The following is a 22101-nucleotide window of genomic DNA, read 5'->3' on the forward strand; positions in this document are numbered from 1 at the left end:
GATGCCAGAGGAGAATGTTATTCCTGTTCAGTCTGAAACTGGTGCAACACAGGAAGAGTTTACTATTCCTCAAGCTACAGTCCAAGCTTCATCTATTGTTACATCAGATAAATTACAAGATGACATTAAACCTAACGACAGTGTCTCGAATGTGGGGAGCAGATCATCTAAAAATCAGAGCTCAATTAGTGGAAGAAGAACTGGTGTATCATCTACTTCTTCTGTACGTCTCAAAGCAGAAGCGGAGTTGGCTGCATTAAAGGCACGACAAAAATTGTTGAAGGATAAACATGAACTGGAGGATCAAGAGGACCAGCTAAGAAAAAGAAAGGAACAACTTAATCTGCAAGAAGAAATTGAAGTTCAAATGGCCAAACTGAATGTTTTAAAATCTCAGAGTGTGTCAAGCGATAAATCTGGACATTCGGGAGGAAAACGTTCCAATTTGGAGTCAGATCGAAGGAAAACACAGAGTCTTAATGCCAGTGCTAAATCATTTGTTCCTCCAATGTCAGTAAATGTGAATGGATTAGTGCATGACCAAGTAGGATCCGGAGTAAGGTCTAATGGAGGAGTTGTACAACCCAGAGTACCCTTACAGCCTCCAATAGGGATGCATCATCCTTCTGGACACCAAACAGTGGGGCCAGGGACACAAGGAAATGCATTGCGTCCGCATGTTGAAGTCGAAGTGCAGAGCAACATTTGTGGTGTAATGAGAAAGCAAAACGAAATAACAACGCTTTTGTTAAAACAGCAATGTTTGTCATCCTTGCCCAAAAGAGATCTGAAAGTGTTTGATGGTGACCCTTTTCAGTATCATGCATTCATGAGAGCTTTCGTGAACAGTGTTGAGAGTAAGACTGATAATTACAGTGATCGCATGTATTACCTTGAACAATATACTGTTGGTCCACCAAGGGATTTAGTACAAAGTTGTCAGCATATTGACCCACAAAGGGGATATATAAGAGCCAAAGATCTGTTGCATGAACATTTTGGAAATGAACAGAAAATTGCATCTGCTTATATGAATAAAGCTCTGTCATGGCCTCAGATTAAAGCTGAAGATGTTAATGCTTTACAGGAATACAGTCTTTTCCTTAGAGGCTGTGGTAATGTCATGGAGGAGGTACAATATATGCGTGAGTTGGATATGCCAGCCAATATGATGAGTATTATAAAGAAACTCCCTTACAGACTTCGGGATAAATGGAGAACAATGGCTTGTGAAATACAAGAAAGACGCAACCGACGAGTTTCCTTCATTGATATTGTTAACTTTATAGAGCATCAAGTCAAAGTGGTAATGGACCCAGTGTTTGGAAATATACAGGATGATCTTGTAGGGGTGAATAAAGATGTGAAGAGAAGTAAATTTCTTTCTCGTCCTGGAATAAAACGAACCAGCTTTGCTACCACTGTGATTGCTGCAAGCAAAGGAAGTGAATCTGAAAAGACGGGAAAGGTAGAGGTTGGTCCTGATAAGAAAGAATGTCTCTTCTGTGAAGGTGCACACACATTGGGTATGTGTCCTCAGTTGAAAAAAAGATCCCACAATGAGAAGTTTAGCTTCTTAAAGTCAAATAGAGTTTGTTTTGGCTGTTTGAGCATTGGGCACATAAGCAAAGAATGCAGAAAACGTTTTTGTTGTGATGTTTGTGGTCTTAAACATCCCACTTTGCTACATATCTTTCCAAAGGAAAAGACTCTTGATACAACTGAGAAGAAACCGAAGATGGCAGTGAATGATGTTTTGATTTCCAGTGGTCTTACTGGGGCTGGTGACTATGATTGTAAACTCCCAATTGTGCCTGTACAGATCAAAGCCAAGAAAGGCAGTACAATTGTTACTACCTACGCCTTCTTAGATCAAGGGAGCACAGCTGTGTTTTGTACTGAGAGTTTAATGAGAAAACTTAACCTCACAGGAACCAAAGTGCGGATACTTTTAAGAACTATGGGACAAGAAAAAGTGACTAGTAGCTATGCTCTGTCTGAAATGGAGGTAGCAGGATTGGAGGAGAATGACTTTTGTGAATTGCCTCGAGTTTTCACCCAAGAAAGTATGCCTGTTCACAAGAGGAATATACCTAAAGAAAGTGACCTGCAAAGATGGCCCCATTTAAACCGTGTTCATTTACCTGAGATTGAGGCAGGGATTGAGCTGCTGATTGGAACCAATGTTCCTAAAGCTTTGGAACCATTGGAAGTCATCCGCAGTGTGAATGATGGACCCTATGCAATCAAAACAATGTTAGGATGGACTGTTAATGGACCACTATCTGGATATACTAATAATGTAAAGGATTGTGCTGAAACAGAGGTCATGGTCAATAGAATTTCAGTTCTGAATCTAGAAGACATGTGGCAACAGCAGTTTAAAATGGACTTCCCTGAATGTAGCCAAGATGAACAAACTAGCTATTCAAGAGAAGATCAGAAATTTATGGAAATGGTGACAAACTCTGCTAAGCTGGTTGATGGGCATTATGAGATCGGCTTACCTTTGAGGAAGAGAATTCATATGCCAAACAATCGGAGAATTGTGGAACAACGTGCTTTACATCTAAAGAAGAGACTTCAAAAGGATTCAGTCTTTCTAACTGACTATAAAGATTTTTTGCAGGATATGGTTTCCAAAGGTTATGCAGAGCGAGTACCTGCAAAGGATTTGATGCGTAGTGATGAACAAATTTGGTATATCCCGCATCATGGTGTGTACCATCCCACAAAGAAGAAAATCCGTGTGGTGTTTGATTGTGGAGCGAGTTTTCAGGGAACATCACTTAATGCTCAACTCTTGCAAGGACCAGATCTCACCAGCTCACTCATTGGAGTGGTGACGAGATTTAGAAAAGAACCTGTGGTGATTATGGCAGATATCGAGTCAATGTTCCATCAAGTAAGGATACCACCTGAGGATGCTGACTTATTAAGGTTTCTTTGGTGGCCTGATGGGGATTTAAGTCAAGACCCTACTGATTTTAGGATGTTAGTGCATCTATTTGGAGCAACATCATCTCCTAGCTGTGCTAATTTCGCTCTAAGGAAATGTGCAGAAGATCATAAGGAAGAGTTTAACAAGGAAACAGTGGATACAATTCTACATTCTTTTTATGTTGATGATTGCCTTGTTTCAGTTGCTACTGTTGAACAAGCAAAGACATTGTGCCAGGAACTTGTATCCATATGTGCCAAAGGTGGATTCAGGCTAACAAAATGGATGAGCAACAGATGTGAAGTCATGGCAGTAATACCTGAGGATCAAAGAGCAAAGACAGCAAAAGACTTGAATATTGATCGGGAATCTCCATTAGTCGAGAGAGTGTTGGGGATGCAGTGGTGCGTTCAGTCTGACACATTTAAGTTCAAGATTGTAATCAAAGACAGACCTATGACTCGAAGAGGAATACTGTCCATGATTAGCTCTGTGTATGATCCTTTGGGAATTGTGAGCCCTGTACTATTGTCTGCTAAGAAAATATTGCAGGACCTCTGCAAAGGAAACTTAGGATGGGATGATGTTTTGCCAGAAATAGTTGTTCAAAAATGGAAAGACTGGCTTCAAGAACTTCATCTTCTGGAAAGCTTTGAGCTTATAAGAGGTTTAAAACCTCCAAATTTTGGTGACATCACCTCTGCACAGTTGCATCATTTTTCAGATGCGAGTAAGGATGGCTATGGAACTGTGACATACTTGCTAACACGCAATATGCATTCTCTAGTACATTGTGCTTTTATCATGGGAAAGTCAAGAGTAGCCCCAATGAAGTGTGTTACCATCCCACGTATGGAGCTCATTGCTGCTACAATGGCAAGTCGTATGGATGTTATATGGAAGAAGGAATTACATCTGCAGCTTCAGGATTCTGTTTTTTGGACAGACAGTGCTTCTGTCCTCAAATACATCAAAAACGAGACTTCACGATTCAAAATCTTTGTAGCCAATCGGGTGACAGAAATTCTCAAGGCTTCACAAGTTTCACAGTGGAGATACGTAGATACAGCAAGCAATCCAGCTGATGTTGCTTCTAGAGGATCGACTGCCAAAGTCTTTCTCAAAAACAGGACATGGACATCAGGTCCTGCCTTTCTTCTTCATCCTGAAAGTGAATGGCCTGCCAACCTGAAGGACCTTGAAAACCTTGAAGTGGATGACCTTAAGGTCAAGAAAAGTATTGAGATTAACTCTGTGCAGCTTCATGAAGAGGATGATAAGCTTGCACGTTTCTTTAATCACTTCTCTTCTTGGTTTCGTTTGAAAAGGGCAATGGCTTGGATTTTGAGATTTAGGAAACTGCTCTTATCTCTTAGTCAGAAGAGGAAACAACTGAGACTTGCTTCAGCTCATTCTGCTGGACAACAGGAACATTTGGAAAAGGAAATGGAGATTTTCAAAGGTCAACTCGAAAAATTTCATCTCTCACCAGAAGAACTAGAGACGGCTGAGTTGGAAATTATTAGACTTTCACAAGAAAAGATGTTTCCTGATGAACTTGCTTGTCTAAAAAGAGGGGAAAGTGTCAAGAAGGGTAGTCACATTTATGGACTTTGTCCTACGTTTAATGATGTTTTGAGGGTTGGTGGCAGATTAAGTAGGGCATCAATGCCTGAAGAATCCAAGCATCCAGTCATTCTAGCAAAGAATTCTCACATCTCTGATATTCTCCTGAGACACATACATGAAGAAGTAGGACATTGTGGTCGTAATCATATGTTGTCTAAATTACGACAAAAATATTGGATTACAGGTGCAAGTACAGCAATAAGAAGTGTACTATCCAAATGTGTTATATGTCGAAGACTGAATTCACTTCCAGGATGCCAACAGATGGCTGATTTACCATCCGACAGAGTCACTCCGAATGAGCCACCATTTACCCGTGTTGGGGTGGATTATTTTGGACCTTTCGAGGTAAGAAGCAGAAGAACTTTGGTGAAAAGATATGGAGTAATTTTTACCTGTTTAGCCATAAGGGCAATACATATTGAAGTGGCACCATCCTTGGACACAGATTCATTCATAAACGCACTTCGACGTTTCATTGCAAGACGTGGTCAAGTCAAAGAACTCAGATCGGATAATGGAAGGAACTTTGTTGGAGCAGAGCGGGAACTAAGAGTTGCTATACAGAAATGGAATCAGGGTCAAATTAATGATGTCCTCCTTCAGAAAGGTATTAAATGGTCATTTAATCCCCCGACTGCATCACATTATGGAGGGACCTGGGAAAGGTTAATTCGATCTGTACGGAAAGTTTTGAATTCCATTTTAAAGGTGCAAAATTTGGACGAAGAGAGTTTGCAAACGGTTTTTTGCGAAGTTGAATCTATTATCAATGGTCGTCCAATCACCAAAGCATCCACTGATCCAAATGATCTGGAAGCATTAACACCAAATCACCTGTTGATTTTGAGAACATTACCATCGTTACCACCGGGCGAATTCAAAAAGGAAGATGTTTATGCTCGTAAACGTTGGAGACAGGTCCAGTACATGTCAGACTTGTTCTGGAAGAGATGGGTTCTGGAGTACTTACCACAACTTCAAGAACGTCAGAAATGGTCAAGAGTCAAACGCAACTTTAAACCAGGAGACATAGTGCTTATAGTGGACAATACAGCACCTCGAAACTCATGGCTTATTGGACGCATAGTGCAAACATTTCCAGATAGAAGAGGATTTGTGCGTCATGTGCAAGTTAAAACTAAAACCAGCTGTCTGGAAAGGCCAATAACTAAGGTCTGTCTTTTACAAGAAGCAGAAGATGGATAATTTTGTTGCTTGACATTTTTTGGACTTTTTGACAACACTTCAAAACATGAACAATTTTTCTGCCTGACTTTTTGCAGGATTTTTTCTCTTTTGAAAAAGAAATGGACATTATAAGATGTAAATGCATTATTGATTGTTTTCATGTCTAAATTATGGAGTTGTAATTATTACTTGATAATAATTAGGGGCTGGAATGAAAGGGACATGAAAGAGTTAAATGTCACGTGATCATGGTGGAGGGTCACGGGATCACCTGGGAATAGTAATATTAGTCACCTGGTCACCTAGTTTGGTAGCGAGAGGGGGTGAGTCAGGACGATGTATTCTTTGTTGACCATATTCACCTATTTACAACTGTCAAACTCGAAGAAATATCTGTCTGTGCAATAAATGGGACTATTAACAGCTGTTTGCCTCACGGATACTTTATTATATGCGTCGCAAATGCATGGAGTTCCTGCTTCAGCCTCTCAGCGGCCTTTTAACAACGTAGGATAGCCGCTACAATATTTATCAAATGTGCATCTTACAAATACATTTGTCGTATCACTGAAGTTCTTGTGCAATACACAGAAAATCATAAATTTCTCAATAAATTGGGACATCGAACCAAAATAGATCAATGCCGGAAAACTTGCATGTATATTTTGCACGGAAATCTGTTTGGAGGCATATTTTACAGATGATATCTGTTGAACAAGTAGGCTACTAAAGACTGAGAGGTTTAACACTTTTACTGATTTCTAACACTTAGTACTAATTTTGCAGTTAAATAGTAATTGCAAGCTGTGTACTGGATTGAATCCATATTCTCTAAATCTGTTTTAGTGTGGATCTCACAAGGCCTAGGAATAATGCTGATTTCAGGCCTACTGGCCACAGTCATACATCAGTTTATGAGATCAGTCTTTAAGCTCACATGATGCTGTGCTTGCACACTGTGTCCCACACAAATAAAAATCCAGTGCTATTATCAAACATTCCCTGTGCAAATGGATTTAATTCTACTCAGAAAAATGGAAACCAATTCTTTAGTAACTGACTGATATTTCAGTTTTGCTTTTCAATGAAGAACGCAAAAAATACGATGTGATAGAAAACTTTGTGCTTTAATCTAATCTAGTCCATAGCATTGTTTGCCTAAAATGTCTAATGAATGCAACACAAAAAAAAAAATTGAACTTGTTACTTTCATAAAATGTTTTGTTAATGGTACAATGGGACAGTAATGACTTCTAATAAATTCTGAATTTTGTCATAATAGTTTTATTTTACTCACTTTTACTGTATTCACTGTATCTGTTTGAAATATATCATTCTTTGTTTCGTTCACTTTAGGTCTACCAAACGTGTGTAACTCAAGGCATTTGATTCAAGATGCAAACCATCCAGACGATAGAGACACATCTACCTGTCCTGCGAGAGAGTGTCCACTCCTCCCCTTTCAGAGAGAGACGTACGGAGAGGAGAAAAAGCAGCCTCACAAATCTCATCAGAAGACAACAGCAACAGTTATTACACAAGCCGCAACACTCAGACTTGTATCAGCACCAGTCCTCACGCTCACAGGGTCGTCCTGCACATGCTCAGTTAAGCCGCTCTTCCAGCAGCCCGTTATGCGACCTGACAGAGCGAGCAGATGACAGAGAGGGAGAGATTGTGAGGCAGGGGGAGCTGTCTCTCCGGCAGTCCTCGGGCGCAGCGTCACAGCTCACATCATCGCAGCTGCTGCATTCCTCTGTGGAGAGAGAGAGAGATGGATTAGAGAGAGTGGGGGAGAAGAGAGAGAAGCCGAGAGAAGGGGAAAGTATATCCGAACACACACGTTCCCATCATGGCCTGATCGCTAAAGGTGTGCGCCTTCTGAGGACCATGGGAAATCAAGAGGCCAAACAGAAGAAGTCTGGGGATGAAGGTGCTGGGGCGAGCGGAGAGGAGCATGAACACCCCAAGAAGATTAAAAAGTCTCATAGCAAAGCCAGCAAATTATCAAGTGACTCAAGCAAGAAGAAATCAGAAGGCTCTAAAGGTTCAGTGTTTTCTAACATCCGCATCCGAACGGGGCTCTCCCGGAAAGGGTTATCCAAAGAAGATGTGCTGGATGCTGAGATAAGGATTAGTAATGTTGATTCGAATGGCAGCAATAATGGTGGCATATCAGGGGATGAGCGTGAAGGTCTGACTTCTGACAGTAATCTTGATCGAAAGCAACTCACGGCCGAAAGCAGGCAGTCGACTCTAGACACGACGGAAGATGAAGTCGGAAGAGAGACGGAGGGCTCAGGGTCGGATACGGACCTCTACAGCTTTCACTCGGCAGCTGAGGCTCAAGATCTGCTGTCGGATATCCAGAGAACCCTCAGTCAGCAGCATCAGATGAGAAGTATCACAGGGGACCAGAGTTGTGGTGATGGGGAGAAGGGACAGGTAGGGTCAAAAGGTCAGGAGGAAGTCACAGAGGGTCCTGTTAGTGGAAAATTGGTTTCTTGTATGAGTGAACTAGAGAGTGAAGAAAACTTCAAAGGTAGTAGAGATACTGATGGAGATGTGATTATAAAAGTGGAATCTAGTGGACAGAACACTGATATTACAAATAAACCTGATGAACAAAACATAACGGATAGTATCACCAAGACATGTAGCATACAAGACATCACAGCTGTTTGCAAATCAACCAGTAACTATAGTTTTCAGGATACCACGGCAACAACCACCTCCTACGAGAGTGCAGAGGATATTTTTGAGAGTTCGTCACTGTCTTTGCCACTCGAAGACTGTCGCTATGGTAACAGCAGCCTGACCCAAAGCCTAGAGGTTGGCCTAAATTCATCTGCCAACATTCGGCTCGATGACCCCCAAGTCAACCCTATGTCAAACGCCATGCCACAGAAAAGTGTTAGTAGTGTGGAGCTGAACATCGAACAGTGTGAAGATGATGAAGAAGAGCGAGAGAAGATCACTCTGAGAAGACGGAAAAGCAGCGCTGCATTTTTCACACAATGGTCATCTGAGAGTTCTTTAGGCCCCGGGTCACAACCTCGCAGAACATCCAGTACAAACCTTGGGGTTAAACCGTATCCCACAATACAGACCTCGTATGTGAAGACAACCACCAGACAGCTCACCTCTCCGTGCACCACTCCTTCACCCAGCCCTATGTGCCCTCGCAGGGTCGGATTAGAGTTATGCTTAGGTCAAGGGTCGCATAAAGCTGGGAGCTGGAGAGCACGGAGACAGAGGTCCTGCAGTATTGCAGGGCCGGTGGGTTGTCATGACGAATGGGATGAAGCCATCTACGGTCGGTCAGAAGTTATAGAAAGAGGCTTTCAGACCATCGGACACAGGAGAACTTCGACAATCTTTCCAGATGTGTTTTCAGGTGAGAGTTCTTCTTATTTAGCTTTTTTTGGTCCAAGGTAATAAATGCATTATGAAAGAGATTGAATGAGAAGATTTCTCAAACATTTGTCCTGAGGAAACAAACGTGATAATCTCATTTCTGAGGTAATCTCAAACTGTGCTCAGATCTGGCAAGATTCTTTCATTTCTCATTTATTTTCTCAAGGAAGATACTTTGGAGCACAAACTACTGTACTTGATATATTCATGTTTAAATTTTCTAAACCTTGATTCCAAACCCTGGACCACAAATCCAGCCATAAATAGCACGGGTACATTTGTAGCAATAGCCAACAATACATTGCATATGTCAACATTATCGATTTTCCATGAAGATATTTAGTAAATTTCGTACCGTAAATATATCAAAACTTGATTTTTTGTGAGTGGATCTAGCAAATTTGCAAACGAAAATGGCCAGAAACACACGTACAAACTTCAAATTGCTGCCCACTCTTTGGTAATTACGGGTTGGTATCGATGTAAAGCTTCCAATTTCTGCTTTCGGGTTCATCTACTGTCCACAACGTCATTACAACAGTAAGCCAATAGAGAGCATTAAAAGAAACGTTTTCTTCTTAGCAACGGCCTGCTACAGCGTCTCTGATGGACTTTAAAGGCGATTTAGACTTTTTGCCTCCTCAGATTTAAGATTTTCAAACAGTTGTATCTTGGCCAAATATTGTCCTTTCCTAACAAACCATATATCAATGAAATCTTATTGGCTCTTATGACTGGTTTTGTGGTTTGATCTCTGGCTCTTAGATATATTACTTGTAAGAAGGTTGGTGTCACGCCTTACTATGATGATACATAATTCCCACTTTTCTTTTTCTGTTCTATGTTCTGGTTCATTGTTCCCAAGGTTCAAAATGCATCAGATCTAGCTCTCAAACATGGAAACACACTCATACAATCCTACAGAAATGCAATCTGACACACTTTGGCTACTGGCTAAGAAAGCTTTGGCTTCTGCCTCATTTAATCTGAATTCCACAGGAAGTCACTCATACGCACACAAACACACAATATTCTCCACGTTGCTCTTGACAAACCATTCATGGAGGTTGAACTAGGACAGATCAGATAGAACATAGAAAGATAAAGTGAGATTTGGTAAAATAAAATAGCACACAGTCCAGAGTTAGGGAATGGTAATATGAAATATGATGAATAACAATCTTGTAGCCACTTGATTTGATAGCTTTTTAGTTTGCTCAGTTGACAATATATAATCCGAAGGAAATAAAGTAACAGGAAAACAAGCGTCATTGTAGATTTTGTAATGTTTATTGATGCTGCACAGAAATCAGTCTCTCTACTAGAGTGATAGAGGACTTTGAGGTGAGGTATTGAGTTTGTGTCTAACTGATAAATGAGAGAAGGGAAGTTTATGTGTACGTTTGTGCTCTGGAGGGAGGAGTATATCCCAGTTGAAAATGCACACGCATGCACTCCAGTTTACAGGAATGGCTTTACTTAATTCAGATTTCAGATATAACAATAAATGATGAATCTTGGATCAATATTTCAATATAATTTCCACCTTTTTTGTTTCTGGTTTAAAGCTACATTTCTAGAAGTAGTGACATTTCAGTTGTTGTAGGTTGACTTTGTGTCAAAGTATGTGTCTGGATATCATGTTTAGGTGAACTGCCCCTTTAAAGCGGTTGCATATCAATGCAAACTGATCTGATCTCCCACATTGTTTAGAATTTATACTCTCAAAAGGTCCTTCATGGTTCCATAGAAGAACAACTTTCGGTTGCAGGTTCTTTATTGCGAAAAGAATGTTCTTTAGATTATAAAAGTAAGAAATAAATTATTCTTTCTTTTACAGGTCGCTCGCTGCTGGATAGGTGTCTTACGCAGTGGGGTTGTTCTGAAGGTGACAGTGGCACACAGGAAGTTGAAAGGTTCTGTTCCCGTATTTTGGATCTAGGAATTTTACAGCCCTTCAGTGACTGCCTCAGGGAACTGCATGCAGGAAGTGATGTCACGGACAAGCCCACTTTTAATGTATGGATAACAAATTTATTATTTTTTTGTTGCAACATTCAATTAAACTTCAAACTAACGCATTTGTGGAAAATTGGAATGTCCCTTTAAGACTGTGAAATGTCTTTTGATGTACAGTATGTGCACTGCCAATATAGTATGCCACACGCTGGCATAGGAATTAATACTGGACATATGACCCACTTTAACTGACAGTTGATTGATGAATCATGTACTGCAAGCCACCTTGGGACTCTTACAGTCTAGTGAGTCTTTTCAGGATATCGAACATTGACTACTGCCTATTTTATCAAATGAAAAATTATCTTCCGGAGTACTCTTCTTGGAATAACATAAAAATAGTTACGCTAAAAATGAAAATAGTCATTTTTGTGCTAGAATGTCAAAGGTTCTGATGATTATTTTGATGATTATGTATAAAGACCAGTGTTTTTGTGAAGCGAGTCAGTTCGTGTTCCAGCACTGAATAATAGAATAAGGCAGAGGCATAAAAGCTGTTGATTAGTGTTACTAAAACGTGCCAAATTTCACACATTCTGTAGCACTTTGTCGAACAACCCACAGAGTCAATTCTGTCTGAGCAGATGTGAGATGATCTCAGCGGGATAACTTTATATGTGATAGCTGTGTGATACAAAGGAAAAGAACCATGTAATGCATGTGAAAGAGTGACATTTTTAGAGATCTGAGATAGATTTGTGGAAAGTTGCAAATATGCGATAGTCGGTTCTGTGTAGTTGGGTCCAAATATAAATTTCGTCTCATGACTGATCTGTAATGTTGTCATGATTCTGTGGTTGGCCAGCCTACTGCATGTGACCTGCACTTTATATGAACTGCTCTCTCTCTCTCTCTCTCTCTCTCTCATTCTTGTTATCCTTTGGCTTCGCCTGCCAAAGCAAATTTGTGTCTGGACAGATAAACATTTAGCACACACTTGCCCTTCCCTCTTTCTGTGTCATAACTACACACACTTTTTATCCCATTTAAGCATTGATGTTCATGTGTGGCATGTGTTTGTAGACCATGTCTCACACACATCCACAACATGTGAGTATGTGTGCCCGAACAGTGCTTATACACACTCAACTGAACACATCTGCATGCATAAGCCATCTGCTGACCAGGTTACATAAGATGGGTCACATGCTCTGTGTTGTATTCATCTCTTCATCTAAAAAAGACACATTACCGGGAATATGATTCTACGCGGATTCATCTATCCATCTATCGATATATTTCTCTTTTATGTTATTGTGTTAAAAATATTCATCGGGCGATCATAGCCTTCAGTGATATGGCGAGTCGGGCTGGCAGCCAAATAGACCATGCGATCTCTTAATGGCAGTGAGAATTAGACCTCTTCATCTTATTGTGTGATAATGTAAATGAGGTGCCCTGTTTGAATGATTATCTACTGAAGAACTGTGCATTTCTCATTAGGCAGCATTTGCAAAGTTGAATGAAGAAAATATATCTTTCTTTTGTAGCACTTGCCACAAATATTGTATACTTTACGGTTCAATATTTTTTTATCTGTAAACCTTTATTTAACATAAAATATATAAAGTAAATTAGCCATAGTTTTAAATGCGTTTTTTTCTAAAGATAATAGTAGATATTCATCAGAAGATCTCCGCATTAACACAAAGTGCTGCCGTGACTAAAATAACAGCACAATAACGCTGTTGTCCTACACTGTGGAACATGACTTGAACTGTGATTTCATTGGCTGTGATTTCAGGAGGGGAGCATTGTTAAAGCATTCACATCAATACTCTCACTATCGCTTCACATCTTCTGTCACAACAGACAGTTACGTAAGGGACAGTCTGCTCCGCTTGATGGCTGGGTTTAAGACATGCCTTCCTAAAACATGCAATTTGACAAAAATGGATTTGAGATTATATATATATTATACAGTATATATTTTATTACGTAGAACAGTGGTTTGTACCCTAATGTTTATTTAATAATTTATTTATATATTTTATTTATGTGCTGCATTTGTATTTGCTTATTTTTAATTAATAAATTAATTTTACATTTTATTTATTTATTTATAGTAAACATATAGACTATATAAATAATAAAAAAATATAAATTTATAGTAGAGTAGTTCGCTCCATAATTTACACACCTCAGTGAAGTTTTTTTGTTTTGAAAAGTGGTGGGGACATGAACAATATTTTAATAAATTGTTTCTGTAATAGTCCTCGTAAGGAATATGTATCATACATAGGGGGCGGTCCGTCCCTTGGCTACTCTGCTTTTCGACGCCAGCTCTTATGTGGGTCCCAAACTGTCACTTGGGGAAGGTCACTTGGCTTTTGCGGCGCATTACACTTAAAAACAGTCTATTCCGATGACACAAAATGTCACTTGTTCATTGGCTTACACGTTTTATATGTTAATGGCCCCTAAACAATACATGCCTTCCGCAAGCATTTCTTAATTTCTTCCAAAAAGTGGCATGAGACATGTCCCACCTGTTACACCCCCAAATTACGCCCATGACTAGCCGCCCTCTTGGCATTACAAACCTGCATGACTTTCTTTCTCCTGCATAACACAAAAGTAGATATTTTGAAAAATGTTGGTAACAGAAAACTGTTGGTCCCCATTGACTTGCATTGGTTTCTATACAATAGAAGTGAATGGGGGCCGACAGTTTCTGGTTACCAACATTCTTCAGAATATCGTCTTTTGTGTTTTGCAGGAGAAAGAAAGTCATGCAGGTTTAAAACGTCTAGAGGATGGATAAATGATGGCAGAATTTCCATTTTGAGGTAAACTATTTCTTTAACTAACAAATGTTCCAGTAAAATATATATTTCCCATTGCAAGTTCATGTTAGCTAGCATATGCATTAACTGATGTTAATGAATTAGACAATATTGTAAACCGAAGGGGAAATAATGGTTGAATGGTGTAATTGATCAGAATAGAGTACTCCAGAGACCTGTATAAAAATGGCAAAAAAAGTCTGTCCTCTAACCCAACAGCCATGTTTTTAACAGAAGCATGTTTATCAAGGCAACAGATTTTTTTATAGTTGCAAACTGATGATTGACAGGCAGCATAATTTGGAGCAAGCTCTGCAGCTTTATCTGCAGTTGGTTTACAGTCATGCAGTGAAACATTACAACATTTCTTGATCCAATGACACGTTGCCTGCATGCTCACACAAACCCCTGCCGGTGTGAGTGGACAGCCTTGCCAACAGCCTTTCATTTTGAATATCTGAACATGCTGGCAGTGTCAGCAAGACAAATGTCACATATTATGTTTCTGTACTGGCCAGTGGCATTGAAAAGCTGTGCTTCTACAATGTACCAGCAGAGGTCGCCCTATACATAGGGCTGCCTCAAAACCTACGTTTCTTGCTGTCTGCATGGAATGTTAAGGGTGCAGAAGGCTTTTTTTAGAGTCTTGTATACATTTTAAACACATTGTATTTTCTTTATGCCATGATCAGCTCTTTTAATGCCAACTCTCTTTTTTCTCTTTTTATACAGGCAGAGCAGCTGTATACCTGGGCTCCAGTGGGTCACAATGAGATCAGAACACCTGGGCGATTGCAAACGCTGTGGCCTCCAGCCTCTTCTGTAGCACAGGTGCGGATATGTCAGGTGATTTGTTTATAAGCATATTAATAATACTGTCATGATTACATTCCAACTAGAAATAGAAGTTTGTGTGTGCGTGCATGTATGTTTTGTTTGTACGTCCTCTGATCTATGTTCAAATATCTCCCATATGGAAACAACAATTTCCTCTTAAACACCTCATAAGCTGTACGTCTCTTTAGCGTTGCTAGGTAACCCTCTGTAAACAGCATCCTGATGGCATCTTTTTACCCCAAACTAAACATCTGTCCAGCAGACGTGCATGTCATTCCTTTTAAAGATCCATCATGTTAAGTGCTTATAAATGACTGTTTGTATTGCAGCAGTTAAACCACGCTCGTATTAGTTTGTTCTTCATTTATGAATATTGCGTAGCTAAAAATGGTGTTAAGAATCCTAATTGATTTTCAATAGGGATATGGCTTTACTGCCCTCTGGTGGTTTTGTCCGTGATGACGTCTTTGCAAAATATGGCATTTTAATGAAATAAATGTAAACACACTTAACACATATCACGCACTGGTACACATGTGAACGTATCAAGTTTCGTGAAGCGATGTCTTTTGGCTCCTAGAATTCCCGAGGCCTGGAGTTCTGGAGCCAAAACTCTCCAAACATCTTTCTGCCTGGCTGAAGAAGAGGATTTTGTGAATGAAAGCGTCTCCCATCTCAGTCTGACAGGGTCCTCAGCATGCGTAACCAGATTCCATGTGTGTGATATGTTCTCCGTAACCCCCCCCCAACCAGTCACACACACCCACACATGCTCTTTGAAGCCGTTTGAAGCCGTGTAATAGAAAGGGTAAAACATTCCCTCCTCATTCCCAGAGACTCTGCGGCTCGCCTTTTAGGAGTCCTAAGAGACGACTTCTGGAGTCTAGACTCGTTGGACTTCCTTGACCCTCGATGTTGTGTGGATGCATGTGTGACTCTGTGGTGTTTGCGTGTGAACCGAGTGCATCTCTTATGTGTTGTGTTAATTTTTATACGTTGTCTGTGGTAGCTCATTCATTTCCTTGGCCTCGGTCTCTGGCCCTCATCCGGGAAGCAGCGCTACGTTTTGCCGATCAGCCAAAGTACTTTAATTGACTTGTGGGATGCCACATGCGTGCCTGGCCCATGTTATTAGGAAACGCAGACCCTTACTCGAAAACACACACACATACCATTCCTCAGAAAAGTGAGTCGAGTTTCCGAGGAGAAACTAACATCCGCTAAAACAAGGCATTAACTCATGGCGGTGCAGCCGTATGTAACGTTAACTTGACAGGAGACGTCTGTGTTTTTCATTCAATGTTGCCGTTTCTTTTTAAGGATGTAAAATCTTTATTTTCTGTGCCTCTGCTCTACGCAGGATGGATACACTGAGCAATCTGGGGTCGTTCCGGAAGGGAGCTCTGTTTCCATTCAGGAGCTTGAGAGAACGATTGAAGAATTACTCGCGGAAATATCGGATGTGGAAAAACAGAATAAACTTTTGGACAGCGCAAAGTTTGGAACAAGGGATGGACAAGTGGCTGGTTTTAATCAGACTATTAAACATTCGCAGAATAAAGTAAACGAACAACACTTTTTCAAGCACGCGAAAGCCATTCAGACCTCACCAGTCGAGGAAGCCTTCAAATCTCCATTATTGCCTTTATCAGACCAATCACAGACTCCCAAATTAAGTGACAGTGCGACTTCACCAATGGAATTGGCCAATGTCTGTAGCTGCCAAAGAACCAAACAGGATATCCCTCCCCTTTTATCTCAACTACTTCCTGTTGATTCAGTTGCAATATCAGCTACACAACCTTCAGAATCAGGTGTATCGATAACTCCGCTCTTGCCTCCACCCCCACTCCCAGGTATACCCCGGCCCCCTCCTCCTCCACTCCCAGGTATACCCCGGCCCCCTCCTCCTCCACTCCCAGGTATGGTTCCACCCCCTCCTCCGCCACTCCCAGGTATACCCCCGCCCCCTCCTCCTCCACTCCCAGGTATGGTTCCACCCCCTCCTCCGCCACTACCAGGTATGGCACCACCCCCTCCTCCGCCACTCCCAGGTATGGTTCCACCCCCTCCTCCGCCACTACCAGGTATGGCACCACCCCCTCCTCCGCCACTCCCAGGTACGGCTCCACCCCCTCCTCCGCCACTCCCAGGTACGGCTCCACCCCCTCCTCCGCCACTCCCAGGTATGGCTCCACCCCCCCCTCCTCCACCTCCTGGCTGTGGACCTCCTCCTCCTGGTTTTGGGCCACCTCCGCCCTTCATGGGATTGATGCCACCGGGCATGGCTCAAGAGTCTGCCCCCCTGAAGGCTGTCATTGAGCCTCCACAACCCATGAAACCACTTTACTGGACCAGGATACAGCTGCATACCAAAAAGTAATCATATGCCTCACTGATTGAATACTAGATATATTTGTATGTTGAATGTTGGCGTTTCACTTCATTTAAATTCAGCTCAGGCTTGATTATGATCACACATACAATAACGGAAAGAAATATTATTTTATTTTTCTCCCATAGGGATTCCAGAAATGCTTTGGTATGGGAAAACGTTAAAGAGCCGTTGGTTGACTTTGACGGATTTATGGAGCTGTTTGCCAAAAGCGCATTGAAGGAGAAGAAGAAGCCCATTTCGGACACCATAACAAAATCAAAGGCTAAACAGGTGGGTGGACTTTCACCCGTATGAGGGCTCTTTCTCAATGGGGCATGGGACATTGGTGGGTCTTGCAATATTTTTCTTAACGTTTTGTTTTACTAATATGCAAAAAGTAATATCAATGTTGTTTCTAAAGTAGCCCTACACAGACAAATTAAACGCGTTAATTAACATTAATACGTTATGTACTTCTGCAAATAAACAAAAATGTGACGATGTCTTAGTTCTGTGCAGCCACCGTAGTGCTTCGAAAGAGAGGGGTGAAGTGAACCATTGGTTGCAATTCACAACATCACCACTAGACGCTGCTAAATTTCATACACTGAACCTTCAATACAATAATAATCCCCTCTTTTCCCCGGGCTCCAGACTGCATACTTGTTCCTCTCATCAGCCCTGGCCTTGTTCTTACCACACTGAAAGATTTAACACCGAATTCACACGCACGGCTCGTGAATCAGAGCTTTACACACATTTAGAAAATGTGATATAATTTCCTACTTGATGTTCCTTCAACCAAATTGTGAGAATCTTGAAACCGTTAACCATCAGAACGAACGAAGGCTACCACATCTGAAGAACATTTTCCTCTCTTTCTTTCTGATACTGGTGTAAAAATTAGTCACTGGTGAGAGTTTTGCGGTTTCCTTTGTCTGGACAGATTTCTGATAACAGCACACAACAACAACCACCATTCAGCATCCGCACAGAACATCAGAACATCGTAACATTTAATGAATGTTTTTAATTTTTGCGAGTCTTGTGACATCACTTTCCTAAGATTGTTTACATGATACGAAAATGCTAATCATTTTGTTCCAGCACATACATGAAAATACAATACCATCACCACATACTTTTCGTGAAGGGGAACACCGGGTATTAATTTCGCTATTGTTCTCCAAAAATAGAATTAATAGTGAGCTGGATGTTTTGCCATGTAAATTTGGACAATTTTGCTTGCTCTCGTTCTCTCTTTCTGTGGTCTATAAGATCTGAGGACTAGGGGTGGGGGGGCTGTATTGAGTTAAAACCCACAACCCTCAATCCACCAGCCAACCCAGCGTCTCCAGTCAGCCTAGTGTGGTCATGCCACACTTAATGTTTGTCTATAAGAGAGAAACAGCGAGAGTGTGTATGCATTAGATATCTTCAGCAATCAGCAATATTAAGAGACAGACACGGTAGGCCAACAGTACATTTCTACGTACACATCAATAACAAGGATTCAATCCGGTGATGATTATAAACAACATGTATCCTAGTTACATTATGAATATGATTAATTTTATGACCCATTGCGGTAGTTATCTAGTCTTAGCTGTTAGTTGCTATACGACCGCTAAACCGCTCACACTAAAGCAAAATCCACATGTTCCCACCGTGACGCTGTTAAAGTATGGAATCAATTGTCATTGGTCAGCAAGAGGCATTTTTCCCATGTAGCGTCTGGTTTGAGATCCAACACGTCGCAGGCATGAGCGTGTTTCCCACATCATTAATGGAGCGCACCACTCCGCAGTCGCACTGTATTTAGCGGTCACGAGTCCCGTGGAGATAATGAGATCCAGCAGATTTCTGATGATCACACTGGGCCCAGCATCACCCCCTTTTAAGTGGAGTCTGTACTCGAAGGTTTTCATGGCTTCGAATTCTTTCCAGCAATCAAAATTAGCATGTCATTAGCGGGTGGTAATGACAGAAGATATGTCCATGATGGCCCTGAGCGGAGCATGTGTTCTTACAGAAGTGCACGTGTTAATGAACAGAGGACACGGAAAAAGGTGGTTGAGATTTTTGATACTAAGGTTTCTGGGGAATTCTGACAAAAATAACAGCTGAGATTAAGAGAACTGAGCTGGAAAATTGAGAAATAGGGAGAGCAGACGGTCCACGTCTGTCGGCCTATTCACACCATGAGCGATAACTTTAAAGTTAAAAAAATATCTTCTTCTATATTTAGGAGAATAGCAACGTCCACACCATAAGTGGAATGATATTGCTGAAGATTTTGCGAATTGCAATGGACTGCATTAACTAAATATTGATGATTTGGTCGAGGTATGTCGAACATGTGAGCAGCCTCCCATCACTGGGTCAGTGTTACTGTTAATATATTAAATAATTTAAAAATATATAGAATAATCATTGCTAATATACTACAATGTCTTGAATGATTCTTTAAGGATAAAGCTGCTTTTCATGTATTGAAAAATTCAAGCTCCTGGTTCCAATATATGGAAATGTGTTTATTAATATATAGCATTATATTTTCCTCTATCTTACAAGTATGTTTTGTTTTCCAGAAAACCCTTTCTCTTGGTCCTTTCACTTCTATGCAAAGTATCGGAAAAAACAATTTAAATTGTAAAATCACTTAAAAGAAAGTTTACCCACATGGGCTCTTTGGCGAAGTTGGTTCACCAATGTTGTTTTGCTAATTGAAACATCTGGTAGGTACACCAGTACACCAGCACACCATGTTTGAGACAATCTGTGCTGCTCTTTACATGACTTTTCAACTTAAGGCCCATAACACTTCTCTGAAACCCAAGTTACTTTAGCTTTAATGTTTGAGTATGTGGCTTGTATAATATTTGGGGTCTGTAATTGTGGTATTATATTGTAGCCTGTGAAAGGGAGAGAACTCCAGGAATGTGTTCTTTTCTAAACCGAAATTCCACTGAATTGAAAACACAGTTAAAATGTATACTCTGTATATAAGGAACATTCATGAATACACACACCCAAAAAATTTGCAAATGCCTGGCTATCTAAAACTGTCAAAATCTAACTCTGTTTAATTTGACCAGACAGGTCTGTTATTTGCATAATAACTGAAGTGTTCTTTGGCAGAGAGAGAAAAATGGAAAAGGTTTTTATTTGTGGGTGCTATGCATAGACGAATGAGTGTCCGATATCTTCATAATACCATATGAGGAAACTCATACATTTGCTTTGTTCTTGGCTTCCTTATTAGGCCAAAGTACCTCGGTATGCTATTCACTCTATGAGTTCAGCCAAGATAAAATTGTATGTATGGAGTAATATTCTCCTTCAAATAACTGAGAAATCAATGTTTTTTCCTAGAATCAAGAGGCCATTGTTTTACCCCAGTAAAAAAAAAACACTCTCTCTCTCTCTCTCTCTCTCTCTCTCTCTCTCTCTCTCTCAGGTTGTCAAGCTACTGAGTAACAAACGTTCCCAGGCAGTAGGGATTCTGATGTCCAGTCTTCATTTAGATATGAAGGACATCCAGAACGGTAAGTGACTCGCAGGATGTCCTGTACTGTATGGCCATTTTTTATAAGCCATGTATGTAAACAAGACGGCTCATGTACTCAGATTCACTTTTCTTAAAATGGGTGGTGCAACGGTGTAATGCATTCTGACTTCTTTACAGTGTTGAACATGCTGTCTTCTCATGCTTAATATGGTCAACTTGTCAAAAAACTAGTTGGGCGTATTACGTAGTATTTCTGTGCTCGATACTCTCCCCCAGTGTTCGTACAGGTTTCGGAAAGTCTTTTTCTAACATGAAAAATCATTACGTATCAACTTGTCTTCAAATGTCATCAATTCTCTCAGAATTGCACACGCTAAGTGAAACTGATGTCTGTTTTCTTGGCAATGTGTGTGCACGTGCTTCAGTTCCGGTCCCCACGCGGGTTGCATAATCGTACAGCTGTATCTGTCTTAATTGTGATCTAACTGAAGACTCTGCGGATATTTGAAGGGTGCAATACTATTCTGTAAATACTCAAGATTAACATGAGATATACAGAAACTGTCTGAGTTAGAGCCGTTTTAAAGGTCCAATGTGTTTTTAGAGGATCTATTTACAGAAATGCAATATAATGTACTTAACTATGTCTTCAGAGGTGTATAAAGACCTTACAGCCGTTATGTTTTTATTACCTTATAATGAGCTATTTCTATCTACATATACTGCGGGTCCCCTTACATGGAATTCACCCTGTTGTTTCTTAAGTAGCCCTAAACTGACTGCTCTACAGAGCATGTTTCATGAATACAAAGAAGCGAAACGTGATGACATCTTAGTTCTGTATCAGCCACCATACTGCTTCAAAAGGGAGGGGTGGAGTGAGCAGTTGGTTGCAATTTGGAACCTCACCACTAGATGCCGCTAAATTTCATACACTGGACCTTTAAAGACCTGATTGACACTTCACTCCTTAAACAATCCCATCGTCTATGTCTATTGTTTTGTTTATGTGAACCGTGTATAACCGTTGTTCACCTTGTTCCTCACCACTTCTCAGAGCCCATGAGTCCTCACAATACCGTGAAACTCCTCTGTACTTTTAAATGTTACCCCAGCTCCTGATCAGCCTCCTGTCAGCACATGACCTCTCTCAGGGGTCATATGTGATGTCACAGCCAATTACGAGTTATTATTTGCCTCTGTTTATACACTCACTGATTGTGTTTGAAAGCTGGGAGGGAGAGGAGGTGGACTTGGAGTTCAAGAGTAGGTTGAGATCTTAATGGACATAGTGATTTAGAATGCATCATCATTCCATCATTCCTGTGCTGTTTTTTAGTTCTTTTACCATAGTTACTACTACCCCATCCCCGCCCCCACTTTGGTCTATGTA

The 22101-nt window shown here is 40.7% G+C and overlaps 1 protein-coding gene across 3 annotated transcripts in view; it reads left to right on the plus strand.

Annotated features, from left to right (window-relative positions):
* The window catches only part of fmn2a (formin 2a), a 43968-nt gene that overhangs the window by 2371 nt on the left and 19496 nt on the right, over positions 1 to 22101 (plus strand). For 2 of the 3 annotated variants that reach the window (XR_013786797.1, XM_079458932.1), the window contains exons 2-7: positions 7118 to 9158; positions 11019 to 11197; positions 14716 to 14829; positions 16181 to 17199; positions 17344 to 17488; positions 20658 to 20745. Coding sequence is in view for 2 of the 3 variants with exons in the window: in XM_079458932.1 (XP_079315058.1) it covers positions 7157 to 9158; positions 11019 to 11197; positions 14716 to 14829; positions 16181 to 17199; positions 17344 to 17488; positions 20658 to 20745 (3547 nt within the window). In the remaining variant the exon portion in view is untranslated. The remainder of the gene's footprint in view (positions 1 to 7117; positions 9159 to 11018; positions 11198 to 14715; positions 14830 to 16180; positions 17200 to 17343; positions 17489 to 20657; positions 20746 to 22101) is intronic. The other variant, XM_079458933.1, reaches the window with a different exon arrangement.

Source organism: Barbatula barbatula, assembly GCF_947034865.1.
Source record: "Barbatula barbatula genome assembly, chromosome: 6".
NCBI lineage: Eukaryota > Metazoa > Chordata > Actinopteri > Cypriniformes > Nemacheilidae > Barbatula > Barbatula barbatula.